The 16,881-nt window shown below is 41.2% G+C and overlaps 1 protein-coding gene across 1 annotated transcript in view; it reads left to right on the top strand.

The window, feature by feature from the left end:
- ABHD18 (abhydrolase domain containing 18) overlaps positions 1 to 16,881 on the top strand; it is a 143,388-nt gene that overhangs the window by 42,236 nt on the left and 84,271 nt on the right. Inside the window, exons 3-6 of the mRNA XM_085641528.1 lie at positions 3,531 to 3,615; positions 4,205 to 4,305; positions 6,093 to 6,171; positions 15,106 to 15,192. Of these exons, the coding sequence (XP_085497654.1) occupies positions 3,531 to 3,615; positions 4,205 to 4,305; positions 6,093 to 6,171; positions 15,106 to 15,192 (352 nt within the window). The remainder of the gene's footprint in view (positions 1 to 3,530; positions 3,616 to 4,204; positions 4,306 to 6,092; positions 6,172 to 15,105; positions 15,193 to 16,881) is intronic.

Below are 16,881 nucleotides of genomic sequence, written 5' to 3'. Positions count from 1 at the left end.
GCAGTAACATTGTCGTGGTGTCACTAGGGCTTCAAGTGGATGCTTTTTCAATATTATATACAAGCCACAGTTACTGCTAATTTATCTTATGCAACTAACAACGATTGACAAAGCCAATAGTCGTTACTTGTTGTAGGTATCATGTTACTTGCTGTATCATTATGCCTGGATGCAATGACAAAAGAGACAGCAAAATACAAGTCGTATAGACCCCGCGCAACACCGCCCCCCACCCCCACCCATTTTTTTTTATCCCACTTAAAGCCGTGGGTAGGATACTCAACAACAGGGCCGAACTGGAACCCCAAAGTAGGCCTGGCAATTATGTCGGAACAGCTGGAGGGTCATGGGGGAGGTTAACTGGGAAGCACTTTTGCTTCAGGAAACGCCCGATGCCCGGGCAAGCCAGCCCGGCCCTGCTCAACAACCCCGTTCTCTCCCGCATTTACCTGTGATCAGGCGCGCATCACCAATTGGGAGTTTTGGTGCTTTGGCGTCGGGCTGTATATTTCCGTTTGTGTCCGCAAAAAATCACTGTAGAAGATTAAAACTGATAGAAAGAAGAGTTGATATAGCAAGAAAACCAAAGTCCATGGTGGAGCAACAGACAAACGGGAAAACATCGCCCTTTCACTCTTTTCCCTGGAGGGGGCGCGTGTTCCGGTGTTAATTTCGAACATTTTCTAAATGAGTGTAGAACACGTATAACAAATGGCTGAGACAACCGCTGAGGGGTTAGACAAGGCAGAGCAAAAGGCACACCACTGCCTTTCTCCGAGGCAGAGCAGAAATGCCTCGGAGAAACGCAGCGTCCAGGACGGGGTCTGATCGGAGTGACGGCACCTCTTCTCCAATGGCTGGCCAGCATTCAAAAGGCCAGCCAATGGAGAACAGGGGAGAAGAGGGGCGGATAGCAATGGATTTCCAAGCTATTGGCATTGCTCATGACAATGCCGTTTCTTTAAATGTTTTAAAAACGAAAACATAAACAAAAATAATGTCATGAGCAATGCCAATAGCTCTAACTTTACCAATGCCGAGACCATTGCATTGTAAATGCTTGTTACAGCATGCACTACTGCCACATGAGTTCAACCCTTTATCTCATTCACCTTCACTGTATCCTTTAAGTTTCCACTGTGACCGTTAGCCTTGTTTGTTTCAGGGTGGCGGTTTTACGGTGATTCCGGCGTGCCTCAGGCTTAAGTGTTAATTCCAGCTCAAGCACTCCTGTCCCTTATCGCCGCACGCTTCCTCACAGCCTTTTACGAGGTCGGGGCCCAGGAGTCTCTTCTCCCGCCCCCTTTGGGCGCGCTTCTCTGTGCACAGGCACTCCAGCGCTCTGCCCGCAGTCCCCGCGTTCGGGGCTGCTGAAGCTTTATTCTCGTTTCTTTTTGCTGGCAGCGCTCTAAGCAGCAGCCCGGTCTCTCCTCCTGCGGGTGTGCTGCTTTGCGCTGAGGGGCGTCAGACGTCCGGCGATACGCTGGTAGGCATGGCGACGGCTGCAATAGTCAGTCAATCACGCAACAACAGAGGCTTCCTCGCTTCACGAGATGCAAAGTCGCACTTGTGGAATGCAGGCCTTCGGTGTATCTTCTTTTCTCCCCCTTGTCCACTGTCCGTTAGAAGGCCACCGCCAGATTCCACGGTTCCCGCTCTAAATTCTCCTGTAGTCCATCCTCCCCCACACCTTTGCGAACTTCCTTGTGCAACCCCAGGCCTCGTAGACCAGTTTTTCCCTTCCACAACAAACATCTGTCTCCCGATTCCAATCTGGTAATCGTGTGTTCACACCCCCCACCCCCCCACCCCGCCCCCCATTTGCATGCAATCTCTTGTTTCGCAAAACCAATCCTAAATTCCCTAGGATCTTGTAATGGGAGTTGAGAACTGAGGTTCCCCAAGCCTCCAGCAACATCAACGAAACCTGAAGTGCAATGGTGTACTCAATCGCCATTTCCAACTGTGCTTTCATACCCTCCCAAAGCTACTGGGGTATTGCTGTAGTGTGTGCAGGAAAGGCCCTCTCTGGCCACAAGCATGCAGGCATTCATCACTCTCTACCTAACGATCCTATGCAGGAGTGTCCTAGTGTAATATATTCTAAGAAGGATTTTACATTGAATTAAACTAAATCCTGCCTGGATGGCGAAATGCAGTATTAAATCAGAATGCACACAATACATACAAACAAAAACTTGTGAAAATTACTGTAGACATTTTTAAAGGTTAGGAGCTATAATGGTAAGAAAGAAGAAACATTTCATAGGAACACGAGTAGTAAATGGCCCATTATTGTCCCAGCGTTTTTCATGTTTGACTAATAGTTGCTAGCCATGTACCCAGAAATGACGGGCAACCCTCCTGTCCAACTTTCAATAGGTTGTTACTACATGCTATGGTCCGGCCACGTAGCTTTTAAAACAGGTAAGGGGTTGTGTTCCATGGTTGCTGTGGTTTTACATTGGGAATTTACCCTCCCATCTTGGTTCTACTGTAGTATTTTTAAACTCTGGGCTGAAGATCCATGAGGGTTTGTGAGCGGAGGTCATCCACAGATGTTAACCAGGTGGCATTTGGAGGTTGGCCACATATCACAATTTTACCTTGGTGTTCACTTTTTGTGGTTGTATTCCTTACTGGTCTCACAGAGCGGTGCCCCATAGATGTGAGTGGGTTTGCACTGAAAGTCAGCAGCATTTGTAATGTGGTTGTCATGGCGGTGCCAGGCTCAAATCTCAGTACTGCTAAACCCTAACATCATTTCTAAGCCCTTTATTCTCTCATTATAGTGTCCTAAACTGTTTGTACTCCAAAGGCCCTTGGTGACATACATAAGTTTTTGAAATTCTTCTCTCTTCTGCACGTGTGCAGTCCTAACCCTCTATAATTATTTTCTTAATCGGAACGCTAAACCTGTATTGGTTTATTCATCTATGTATCTTCTGGTTAATATTGTCAACTTATTATTGTCATGGACAGATATGACTCTTGAATACGTATGATTCAGGTATGTGTGGTTTTTACGAAGGGTTCAGTGCTTATGTGTTGAAAGGTCTTTTATTTTCTAATATTGTTGTGGTATGTTGCATTAATTAGCTTGCCTCATTACATCCCTTCTGTGCTCTGTTTAGAATTCCTTTTCCTTTCTACCCACTTTGTGTGCTAAACAAAGACACATTCATAGGTAAATTTAGTTTTTTTTGTACCAAAGCACACAACTTTAGATTGTACATTCTAGTAATATTCTTTCTTTCGAAGTTGACTAAAAAGATCTCTTTAAAAACACCTTGTGGGGAATCTTCAGAACAGCCTGGCACCAAATTCATAGTCATGTTTCTAACATTTGGAAACTATTTGTTGATTCCATTACATTTTTCTGTTCCTTATAGACTTTGCCCAGCAAAGAATAAATCTGCACTGTTGGATTTAGTTTTTGATATTCATCATTGCGTAGTGGAGATACTTAACATTTTCATAAAGACAAAATGCAATTTAACAATACTTGATTTGTTTTATATCACTTGTAGATTGTTTGCTTTTAGAAAGATTATTGGTGACCGAGAAAAGTGCAAACATCTAGTTCCAGATGATTATCCAGTATACATTGACAAGGTAATGTTGTTTCTACCTTTATTTTAACTCCTGCCTTTCAGTTACTTGGAAATAAAACAAATACTGCAAATTAGTGAAAATTAGTATAGGCATTTTATGTTCTAGGAAATATACCTGAAGTTGGGGTTCAGTGGCTTCCTGATTTTACATCCACATTTCCTCACAGTGTCTTGCCATGGTTCACACATGTCCATAAATGTATAGTATGTCGGTGGTTCTAGTGACAAAGCATTTTGCTGAAGCCTTTGTTTTGCAAGTTGGTTGACTCCGGAAGTTAGCTGTTGTTCAATTATGGATTGGACAAGATAATAGTGAAAATTGTATTCTATCATATCAACAACCGACCTATTTTGCTTAAAGCTGATTGCATGCTGATATGTTGTGGTAGACTACCAATCTAAATATCTTGATGGGTTGTTGAACAAGCCTCTCATTTCACTGCAAATGTCAAATGAATGAATTAAACTGATTTTGGTTTACATTGCACAGTGTTTGACTACTTTTCTCAAACAGTGGTGGGGTGTTGGGGTATCGAACATATATGAAAGTTTCAAATCTGAAGCAGATTTTTTATTTTTTTCAATTTTAGGTGGAAGAGCAGAATGACTGCAAGATCCTTGATGGGCACTTTATTTCTCCCCTCTCACACTATGTTCCAGGAGTCATGCCTTCAGAATGTGTTACAGCAAGGTAAGCAATTGGGTCATTTCACATAAAATTAAACTGACCTCTTGATTATTCTGTTGTATCAGTCAGATGAAGGGGTACCAGAACTAAAGTGTAAAACTGTGCTATGTTTATGGCATGCTGCAGATGATTTTGAATTAAACCAACATCTTGACCGTACTGCATTCTCTATTATACTTGAAATACCACTGTAAACCTGTGGGCCGGGTTGTGACCTGCTGCAGGTGAATTTGCAAGGTAAAAAAATGATTGGTTTGCCATTAAAAAAAATTACAATTACATTTTTTATATTTTTCATTTCATTATCTCAGCTAATTGTTCTTGTGACCAGTTTCTTTGATCTCATTCATAGTTTGTATGGTGATAGAAATCTGGATTTGATTCTGTTTTCACAACCTAAAAAATTAAGAATATCTCAACATAGATGTTCCATCAGTTCTTTGGTGCGCCACAAAAAGATGTTGATGTTTAAGATTCCATCTTGCGAGTGGCAATTATTTCTATGAAATCTGCGAGTATCTGAATTATAGTGTAAATAATGAATATTCACCAAACTACAATTTATTCAACAGCTCTCATGTTGTGTGAGCCAATGCAGTATTAGCTGCTTTCTTGCAACACGTCTTTACTGTGTAAACTATACCACACACGCACTTTTGTTGGCCGTTATTCCTTGGATGCATCTTGTGGGAGGGCAGATAATATTCAGCAGAATATTGAGTAATATTTGAAAGAGATGCCCTCCCCTTGCAGAGTCAATATGTCTGGGAGAAAATGGGATCATCAGATTGGAGTGCAGGAGATTGAGGCAGCATTCAGGGCATGGCAGCAGACAGCAGTAGATTATGAGCTATATTATTTTGTATTTCTTATCTGGCATATTGCACAAAGTTGATTTATGTAAAGACAAAAACTGCAGCGGACCAGGAAGACCGCACCTAAACTGTGTTTACAAAGATAAAGTTCTCAAGAGTATTTTAAAATGTGTGCACACACCACAAGCACCTGCTGCCAAGGTGCATATACCAAAAGGTTTCAAATAGCAAGAAAGAAACGTAGCAGTGTGCCACATCAAATAACAAAAAATGAATAAGAAGAGCGAAACACCCCAATCAAACAAATACGCTTTGTGTGGTTCTTGACTTTATTAAAGTTTTCTTAAAAAGTATCACACATAGCAACAGTATGACCCAGAATAACAGAATATGAATGAGAAAAAGTCGGGATACTAAGCACTGTCGGACACTACCATTGGTGCTGCGAACCGTCCCCCTCAACCGAATGAGGCTTATGGACGCGAAACTCCTTGTTCATATTCCCTTATTACGGGTCATACTGTTGCTTGTCGTAACAAGTCCCGTATTGGTAATCTGGACCACCAGGAAAAATAATGCCGGTGGTGCATACGGCTAGTGAATATTTTGTAAGCTTATTTTCAAGGACTCTCTGATGCACACTTGGCGACACAGCACATCTGGCTTAGTACCTACAGTGACTATTATCGCCCTGAAGAAGTCCATTGCTATGGATGAAACGTGTTGGCTGTCTTCGTCACATATGTGTGAAACTTTTTAAGAAAATGAAAATAAAAAGTCAAGAACCACTCAAAGCTTATGTGCTTGATTGGGGTGTTTCTCTCTTATTCATTTTTTGTTATTTGATGAGGTGCACTGCTACGTTTCTTTCTTGAAAGTTGATTTATGTGTCTATCAGAGTGTGAGCTTTTGAGCTGCTTATGGTTGTTGTTGGTGTATTGAGATTTGTTTATATTTGTATGTTTTTTATGGAAGGTTTCAGTTCATTGTGCCTAAGGAGTGGAAGAGTAAATATCGACCAGTGTGCATTCATCTTGCAGGCACAGGAGACCACGTATGTTCAATTTGTTTATTCTGTTTATCATAATTATTTAAATGGATGTTTTGTAGATAACAAATGGCAAATTAGCTCTTGTTCATGTTATGACTAAATTGAGGAATAATACATTAATTGCAGACAAATAGCTGCACATTGTTAACTGAGGCAAACACCTTTGCTAAGTGTCACAGTTACATTACTAACTATTTCCTAAACTTGTCTTGGAAACCGAACAAACATGAGATGTCAAGGTAGGAGGAATGCAAAAGAGAGTACAAGGGCAAGTGTACTTGCCGGGTACAAGCCCTGACTGATAGAGAGTATCATAAGAACAAGTATGCATCCCCAAATTAATACTTCTACTATATTTAATTGTACATGTACAGAGAATTGTTGCGTGAACTTCTTTGATCCACCAGTCTTTCTCAGGGGTTCCAGTTGCTTCACTATTGCACTTGTGGATATTTTGTTTTTGCTTTGATTCCCTTAATCATAGTATTGTCTTGTAAGCTAGCAATATTGGTATAGAAATGAACTGTATTTCGTCATCAGTAACATGTTGTAGACAGGGCAATTGGAACATATCTTTAAAAGGTGGCCTGTTTTTAATGAGGTCTCCTCGAAGACCTCTTTCTAGAGGGTAGATACTCATTTATATGACTTTGAGAGGACCCTGACCTAGAAGTTCATAATGACCCAGGGAACAGGATATCTCTGCCCACTTCTCCTGGCAAATCATTAGTGTTTACGAATACTGATACAGAGTTAGCCCTATGTCTGGTTCAAGCAGGGAAAGCTCCCGGGATGGATTGCATCCCGGCAGACCTTTTTAAATCAAAATATCCAACTCTGGATTCCCTACATAACTCAGATTGCAAATGCCATAGCAAGGGGGGCTAGGATCCCAGAGTCTTGGAAAGGGGCGGAAATTATTCCCATTTTTAAAAAGGGGGACCGTTCGGTCCCGGGGAATTATCGCCCTAGTAGCCTCATCGACTCTGTGCAGAAATTTTTTGCTAGAATGGTCCTTGCTAGAGTTCAAGGGTGGATGGAGATGGAGAACATTCTCTCCCCATTACAGGCTGGCTTTAGATCAGGCACCAGCACCATCGACCAGGTCTTCAGATTTACTCTAATTTACTGGAAGGTGGTGCTGTTGGGCGGAGGATCCATTTATGCCGCCTTTGTGGACTTCAAGTCCGCTTTTGATCTTGTGCCTAGGGCAAAACTGTGGGCAGTCTTGGGCAACTTAGGGATGCCGTTGGATCTCCTTGAACTTATTATTAGATTGCATGAGGGCAACTTTGCCAGGGTGAGGTGGGGAGCCCAAGGGCAGGTGACAGATAGTTTCCCCGTAACGCGAGGTGTTCTCCAGGGGTGCGTTCTGGCACCCACTCTTTTTTTTATTGTTTATTGATCAGATGGTGAAGTTTTTTGACAACACCCCGACTGATGCTCCTATATTGGGTGGGACAAAATTCCCTATGCTCATCTTTGCAGATGATACTTTACTCCTCTCAAAGACACGAAGGGGGCTGCAAATAGCAATAAATAGGTTTGAGGAGTTTTGTCAAGTTAATAATCTGCAAATTAATGTGAGCAAGACTAAATTTATGGTCTTAACGAAAAATCGCCCCATTAAAAGCCACATTAGTATGAATGGTGTAAGTCTTGAACAAGTGGAACTTATGACCTACCTTGGAGTAACCTTAGACTATCGCCTACGTTGGAAACCCCAGGTTGAAGCCCTTCAATTAAGATTTGCCCGCCTCTCGGGCTGTCTAATCCAGGAGCAAAAGAGGTCCTTAACTAAACGGGTTACACCTGCACTTAAGATCTATGAGGCCAAAATTACCTCTGCCATTTTGTATGGGGCGGACTTGTGGGGGTATATGGATTTAACCCCCTTGGTAAAAGTCCAGAACAAATTTATGCGCAAACTGGTAGGACTCCACCAATCCACACCGATTAAACCCCTCTTATTAGATATGGGCTGTAAGCCCATTAATGAGATGGCTCGATATCGGTTAGTCGCACTGTGGAGACGGCTCTGGACGTCGCCGGATCTCAGTCTTTTTGCCAGCGAATTGGCGTAAGTTAGATCATCTCTGGGCTCTGCGAATATACCATGGCTATGTGAGGTGAAACTAATTTTGGAAGATATGGGTCTTAGTCAACTTTGGGTTTCCCCGGGCTCTAATGTATTCCCCCCTAAACAAGATTTTAAAGCACTATATTGGGCTTCTGCCAGATCCCTTTCTGTTGCACGGTCAGGTGCTGTTACCCTAACAGGTAAATTTTTGGTATTTAAAACCGATTCCTCTTTGGAACACTATTGGGACACTATTACTTAGAGTCTGGATAAAAAATTATACCATCAGTTTAGAGTTGGGTCCCTACCTGTAAGGTCTTTCTCTAGGAATTGGTCTGGTTCAAATGAATTTTGTCCTTGTTGTAGTGACCACAAGGAGAGTGTGGGGCACTTCTTTTTTGCATGCCCTGCCTATCATGCCCCTAGGCATAGATGGATTAGGCCCATCTGTCAAATGCTGAAATTGAGAAGGAGCTCAGAGGCCTTGTGGACTCTGCAAACTAATACCTCGGAGACTGTGGTAGTAGGTGTTGCAAAGTTCCTTGGGTGGGCTTGGGTCATTAGAGCCAGACATTTCCAGGTAGCCTGATTGTTTTGTTTTGTCGTTATATAAGGGTTCTTCATATATCAAGTCTATAATATTTTGTTTAATGTTTTTTTAAATGTTGAATATAGGCGGGTTTTAATGTTTTAATGCAATGTAATGTATGTATATATTATTGTCCTTGTGTGTACCGTCTTTTATGATATTAAGTCGAAATAAAAACATATGAAACCTGAAACCTGACTTTGAGAATAACTGTTAGGGATGGATTTCAAGGATGACTGCAATGGATATTCTGTCAAAACACGGTGTGTACCCTCTGTCCATGCATTTGCAGTCAAGGTACCCAGAATGCGGTCTTCTTGATGTCAGACATCCTTCCAGACACTGCCAACAGATACTTCTGTCTCAAACTTGGGTATGGTACTTACTCTGTCAGAGACGATGTTGGAATTGCTTTCTCATTTAGAGTTTCAGGTTGTGGCCATTTTTGTCAGAGTTTACCTCATTAAGACTAGCAGTAAAATGTGTCTGAATCTCCTAGAAAGCTAAGCATTCAATCCTTAATGTGCTGGAAAAAACATCTGCATATTAGCGAGACAAGATAAATAGGGCAGTGTCAATGTATCTCACCCTGGGGTGCAGTACATTGCATACTTGGGTGATGAAAACACCATCATGCAGCATGGGAATTGACAGAAGTTCTTCCAGAGGATTCCCTTTCCAAAGAGGCAATTCTCCTGGTGAAGACAGTTACTTTGGGAGAAAACCTTTATTGCCAAGGCAGGGAAGTCTAAATGTGGTGGAATTTCCTCTGAGGCTGTGGAGGGATTTCGACAGTGATGTTAAAAAGACAGTGCACCCTCTTAAAATTCGATAGTTTTATGTAAGTCTGACATTTACCATGTCCTTACCAAGCCCTTTCAAATGATACACCCATATTTTACTTTGTAATAATTCATTCAATACAAATCAGCTGTCGTTCAGAAGCCTTAGGGGAAACAAAAAAGTGCCCACTTACTATGTCTGTATCAGATAAGAAGGTAAATAGAATCAAGTACTGCTGAATAAGTGCATATGCGTACTTAATCATTAAGAAATATCACCATCTATATGTAAAATGGGTGTTTTCCTAGCTTTCATGCAGAGGAAATCTAAGATTTTAATGAAGCAAGTATAATTTTCAAATCCCTTTAATACTCTGACTCCCAGGGTCAATAAAGACAAACAAGAACGTTGTGACTTTACAGCATCATAGAACAGCACCTTCTTAGTTCAAGTCTTCTTTAGTCTGCAATCCTAGGTAAGACCTCTACTGCAAATGGTAGCCTCAAACCAACGTGGAGACTAGAGCGCAGCCTGCATTGATCTCTAATGCCAGTAAGAGGAAGGGAAAAGTATCCAATCAAAGGGCCGTCACGCAGGCAATTCAGTTTGCAAGGGACAAAGGGGAAAACCATCCCCCAAGCTAGAAACCTCAACCATCTCTAGACTGGGCCAAAGGGTGACTCGCGAGACCCATTAAATATGTACCCAAGCTAGAACATTGGTAGCTCCATGTCGTACGGTTCATACTATATCAGTAGGACTGTGTGTTTGGACAACATAAATGTCAAAACTGTGTGGGACTGAGTCCACTCACCCCATCAGGATATGTTGACCTTAGTCCTGGCTATCTCACAAGTGCACCATCTGGACCTGTAACCTTACAAGGTACTGGATGGTATATGCAACCTCATAGCATTACAGCACTGGGTCCCCAAGGAGATTGTGGAAACAGATCAGTCCCTTTCGTTAATAACTCCTACCTGCCCAAAGGGAGACACAAGAAATACTTGAATTGGCATTACAATCATTTATTGAAGCAATATGATTCTTCTGTAAAATATGATTAATAGAATGAAACAGAACAGAGTATTCTGCATTACTAGAATGGTAAAGAAGATACAAAATTCAACCATTGCATTGTGCTGTTTCATTGATTATATGCAGACATGTATAATCATATCTATACTCCTACCTAGTGCTTCCTAACCTAGTGGGCTTGGGGTATGAAGCTGCCAGAATACCATAGGGTGATCTAACACCCCAGTTACCTGTGGGTATGTTTCATCTGGGAGCCCATCCTCGTGCAGTGCAGGCCATCATCCTTCTCAGGAGGTTAAACAGGATTCAGCAGAGCTTGAATTCAGGCATGGGCAACCTCGACAGTGACTGCAAACTGCTCCTCTCTCTAAACAAAGGATTGGTGGTGTTTATATAATAAACTTCACCCATGTTACCATGCCAGAGCTCTGGTGAGGCCATCATTATCGATTCTACCCTTGCAGGGATGTCGCAGAGCGGACAACAACAAACATCAACATTTTGGCAGTGAACTTAACCCTGGTACAGAATGTTTAAGGCACTAATAATGAGTGTAAATGTAAGAAAATCAATTTCAGAGAATATTATCCCATATGGGTATGTATGCAAATGTGTGTCAAGAGTCAGCCTTTAAGAAATATATCAACTTTAAACGTGAACATGTAAAATGGTGGTGTTCCCTGTCTGAGGCCTATGTAACCACATGCATGAGAAAGGCCACATAGAGAGCTACCACGAATAAAACATAGATCAATGTTTTCAAGAAAATATAACAAAAGGTGTAAGGGAGATGGCTGGCAAAATTTATGGCACTGCTGAGGGAGAATGTCAAGAAAGGAAAGACTGGATCGTTGGAAAGGAATAGACCGGTTCCTCAGACAAGCTTGAATACAATATTTTGAAACAATACCATATGTCTTTTGTGAATAACTAGGGTAGACAGTTACTGATGTCAGAATATTGGAATAAAGCAAACTATTGTGGAGAAGCGATCATTGGACACCAAGGTAGGATAGCCATATGAAGGATGCCTCCCTTTTCAAGCAGGAAAAGGTCTGCATAGCCCGGATAGTATGACCTGCCATGGAGAGTAGTCATGGGACAGCCAGTGCAGGAAAGGTCACACATCACACAATGGACTGTCTGAAATTGTGGTGCCGTAACAGGAGCGAGGAGCATAGTTGCTGCCTTCTGTGTCAATACAGAAGGTGGTAGAACTACAAGTATGGAGAAACATGAGGAGGAAGGAATATGCAGAGAAACCTTGAAAGGCAGCTAGAAAACAAGGGAGCTAAACAGATGCTGTTAAAGAATCTTGATAACCCTCTGGGAGTGTGGACAGGGTTTTACTTTCACCTTAATGTCTTTAATAAATGTTAGGTTTCCTCTGCGCTAAAGCTGGAAAATGTTTTAATTTTTGATGCAAGACAATGACACAACATGGTTTGCAGGTCTGAAGGAGAGGCCATGCAGATGACTGGAAAGAGCTAATACAAGAACACGATGTGACTACTAGAGGAATGCCTTTGAGCATAATCTGAACAGGGCACAAAGAGTTACCAAGTAGTTGCATGTCATGAGAAATGCCATCTGTTAGTCGTGGCCTTTCACCTAATGCTCTTGCGTCCTTTCAATTGCCCTTTATACCAACAAGTTGAGAGAGAGAAGTGTTGCCTGTAAGAAGAGTGAGTTAAGATGGAAAATGGAGAATTGTCCATACCGACTATACCATACCATACTGACCCACTTATCCCTAAACACTTACACAAACTTTAAAAAATTCTGTTTGGTAAAGAGCCGCAACAGAAAGTAAGGAAGAAAGCTAAGCATGAACAGATTTGTATGCGTTTCCCTTGATGGGAATGGAGAAATTTGTGGAGGGTATCAAGTGAAAGAGTTGGAAAACTGAAGTGTGCGTCCTATTTTAGTGAAAACCAAATCCTGGAAAAACTGTATTGGCTACAGTAAGAGGGATAAAGATCTGACATGAACAAAAGGGTCAAGTGGACACATTGGTCAGTTGGCTAGAGGCATCAAGGACCTCGTTCTGACCATGCTTTAGTGCATGATCAGTGCTTGTGCATGATCAGTGTTTATTGAGACCCCAACTTCAGTACTCTTAGGCGAGATGCAGAAAGGGTCAATTATTATAGGCCTTGCCAGAGAAGGAGTGCCAAGGAAATGCTCTGAATGAAACATAGTGCAGGCTGACTGTGCTAGAGCAAAACGGAACCAGTGACAGGCAAATTCAGTGATGTGCAGGGAAGAAACTTAATTGGGGAAGTTAGCATGTTCTAACCCGACCGGTTGAGTATTGGTTGGCTTTGGAGGTCTAGAGAGGGCTGCCATGACAGAGCACATAGTTCTCTGATGATGTCCAGTCTGTTCTGACTCTTGCAGTGGGCGAAGCATAGACTAGTTGGATAGATGCATTAAATGTGTTATGACAATATTTTTTTAAGACGTTGTACGCTGCTCCTGGCAATTTGTTGTGACATGTTTTTCTATGTTGTATAACACTAAAAAATGAAAATATAAAATAAAAAGAAATAGAAGACTTCATATTTTGTTGTTGTTAAACTAGACCATCCAAATGGGTTATAAAACCAGTAAAGCTTTTAAAAATAGTCAGCTCACAGTATCCAATATTCTTTCAGGTGCATCTACCAGCTGTTTCCCTTCCTTGCCCTTTAATGGGTGCCTAACTTAACATACATTTAAAATACTGTTCTCAAAAGGAATAAACTTGCATTGATCTGGGTGTCACAATTCACCAGGTAGCTTCATAAGTCTGCCCACATGAACTTTACTGAGTATTTTAACATCTGTGTTTATCATTAATAGTAGTCTATATGGCTTACAATCTAAAGGACCCTTATCTGGGTTGGGGTAATGATAAATATTGTCTCATGATGAGCGTCAGAATCCCCATCACCCCACCTCTGATTTCCACATAAAACTCCAAGCATCTATCCAATACCGAGTCCAAGTAGGATGCATACAATTTCTCCGGTAGTCAGTCACTGTCTAGTGTGTTTTTCCCTATACGGAGTCGGAATAGAATCATACTGAATAGTTGGTAGTAAGGAATATGACCCTGTGCTTATAGGTGCTCTCTAAGGTGCTCTCTAGTACACCAGATAGGCACTGATACAACTCTTTACAATTCACAGTACCTACAGCAGTAAATACATTAATGATGTTCCCATAACAAATCCACAAATTGTTTTGATGTTTTGTTTTTGTCACAATTTAATACTAGCTGGCTCTTCATCAGCATATTGGTTCCACAAACACGTTCCTTCATGCAACACGTGTTTCGCGATTCAACCGCTTTTAGAAAGTTTTAGCATCCACAGATAACCACAAATGCTGTTTCTCCGTTGGCCTGTCACCTACCTTAATGTTGTCCCATGTTCAGTACTATGTTGTGGAGACAAAACACGTATACACAACTCTAGTGGGTCTATATTTTAAAAGGAAGTTTTTTTAAAATTGTTTTATAAATGACCCCTTTTTCATTTAGAAATGTACCTTATATTCATATTAACAACAGCGTCATTCTGGAAAGGGGTGGCAGATATGTTACGAACCATTCTGGGTTTCCCATTATCATTCAACTAATGCACTATGCTTTTAGCCTTGAGGCCAGATAATTATGAGTGTATGGTCAAATAGACTGGGATGCAGTGATGTAGTTTATGGGAGCGACAAAACTAGTAATAGCGCATTACTGGATAAAGGAAAACCCCTCTTTGAAAAATGGTATCTAAGACTGCGGTTGTGGATCTGTTACTGGAATATTATTTATGTATTTACTGCTGTATGTTTTGTGCATTCTCAGAATAAACTCTATCAATCGTTCACTGCCCAGAGGAGCCTCAAATTAGTCCCTCTATTCTTATTGTAAGGATTAATTGGTCACATCAGTCGATAGAAATGACAGTCACACTGTAGAAAATACATAATATTCAGACATAATGTTTGTAGAATAGCTGATGACCTCCTCAGCTGCTCATCCTACTTTAGTGCCTGATCGTTTCCAGTCACAGTGCATATCTCATTTTATCTGGTATTCCTGTACCATGGTGACATGGGAAATATTTTATGGTCTGTCTGGGCCATAGATGTGCTCTTTTATGAGGTAGGGGCCTGCAGATGTAAATATTTCTAATCAGATGTGTACAAAACGAAATCCTCAAAGACATTTGGACGTAGCAAGCTGACCATTCTTAAGAAAACAAGAGTCTACCACCAACCTGTAGATTGATTAGAATGTGCACAATCACACATTGCATTATTCTGGGCTTGAGTTTGGGTGTTCTTTAGTACTTTGACTTCTTGTCCCCACAAAAGTTAATAGCTGCAAGAAACAAAAACTATTTTATCAAGCAGTTGTCAAGATTGTGCTTTATTTTGACTGTATTCTTCTATTATTCCTTTTCAGTACTATTGGAGGCGACGTACCTTAATGGCCCGCCCTATGATCAAAGAAGCTGGTATGGCATCCCTGTTACTTGAAAATCCCTATTATATCCTTTTTGTCTTGGGTTTCAATGAAATCAGTAGCAAAGGAAATTGTTACTCTGCTTGTTGAAACAGAGCTACACAAATTCCGGGAAACGAGTACCAGACAGTGATGAAGGGGAGACTGAAAGAAATGCAAAATGAGAATGTTATTAAATATAATGAGCGCGTGGTTTAACAAAGACTGAGTATACCATTGAGCTGATTTAATCTCTGGAGTCTCAGGTCATTTTGCAATGGCTAGAAACACTACGAGGTGCAAGAATCCCATGCAGCATTACAGTAAGAACCTAGAAACAAATATTGGAGAGTTGAAGATTGAGGAGTTCATTAACCAGTTAAACTCCTCTAGTGCTTCCGATAAATTATCAAGTAATATACGTGAATATAAGAACAATTTGGATAGGTGATCTCGGGTCTTAACACCATTTTTTGATAAATGTCTGGCACAAATTATTTTCTAAATTCTTGAGAGGAGGGATATTGGTCTCCATTTTAAGAAATGATTGACAAATTAACTGCCTAATTTTAGAATCATGCTGTTTTCTATATAGGAGGAAAGGTTTTCTCGGGTATCATCTTGCCTCATTTACAGTATTTTCCAGTAGGGGTGGCCGAAACTCATGGAGTTCTGTGGGAGAATTCAGCACGTTGCGCTGCGTGTGTTGATTTTTTTTTTTATGGCCGGGAGCTTGTTTTCCTACTTGAGCGGCAGTTTTCGCAACACAAACACCTGCGACCTGCTGTGACTGCCCGTGTTGAGAACATTTTGCCGGGTAGCATTCTAGCAATTGTAAATTGTGCTGGGGTCCCGAAATTTACGCTTGCCACCTTTACATAGGCGAGCTGCATATGAGAAAAACTCTGCCGTGCGGTGGTTGGCAGAGTTTTGCTGGAATTCCACGTTACAAGTGTAACGCGGAATAGAAAACACTTTGCAAACTCTGCCGGCAAAACAGAGGTTATCGCACACCCCTAGTTTCCACCGTGATTTAACTATACAGCATTATATTGCAGCATGGCCATTTGGTAAACATAATCCAACCTTCTATTGTATTAAAGGGGTTGTCATTCAGACAGGAGATTGCTGCAGGCCTTTTGAAGATCTTAGTGGTGCTCTTTAGTACTTTGACATCTTGTTGCCACAGATTAAGGTGCGAGTCAAGAGAGAGGGTGCTTTGCCACAGCAAATTCATATTTCCAAAATTGTCTAGAATTCATAATGGATCCTTATTGCACCCTACCTTCTATTTTACTTGCCCTGTACGTATGATGGATCTTTAATGGAAAGTAGTCTTATTTCCACCTAAAAAGAATCAAGAGCTCATTCAAACACTGTTGTATGCCAACAACCTGGTGGTCTTGTATGCTGCACTTAATGGTCTGCAGCACATGCTCAAATGACTTCCCGTTTACTCTGTAATCTGAACAAGGCCAAATCAAGTTGCTGGTATGCTGACACATTGGTTTCAGTGGAAATGTGCCTGCATACAGTTAGAGATTGTACACTCTTATTCAATGAGTTATATAAAGAAAATTGAAATATTTTATTCAAGCCTAAGTTCGTATAGTGCAAATTATTGTGGGAGGCCTGAATGAAATCATTATGGTATATGGGGTTCTCTGTGAACCCCTGTCAAAGGCTGCGCTTTGGGTGGGTGAATGTATTGTTTCTTGACCTATGCAACAGCTTTAT

This window comes from Triturus cristatus, chromosome 2_2 (genome assembly GCF_964204655.1).
Source record: "Triturus cristatus chromosome 2_2, aTriCri1.1, whole genome shotgun sequence".
NCBI lineage: Eukaryota > Metazoa > Chordata > Amphibia > Caudata > Salamandridae > Triturus > Triturus cristatus.
The sequence above is the reverse complement of the archived record's forward strand: the minus strand, read 5'-3'. Positions and strand labels throughout refer to the sequence as shown.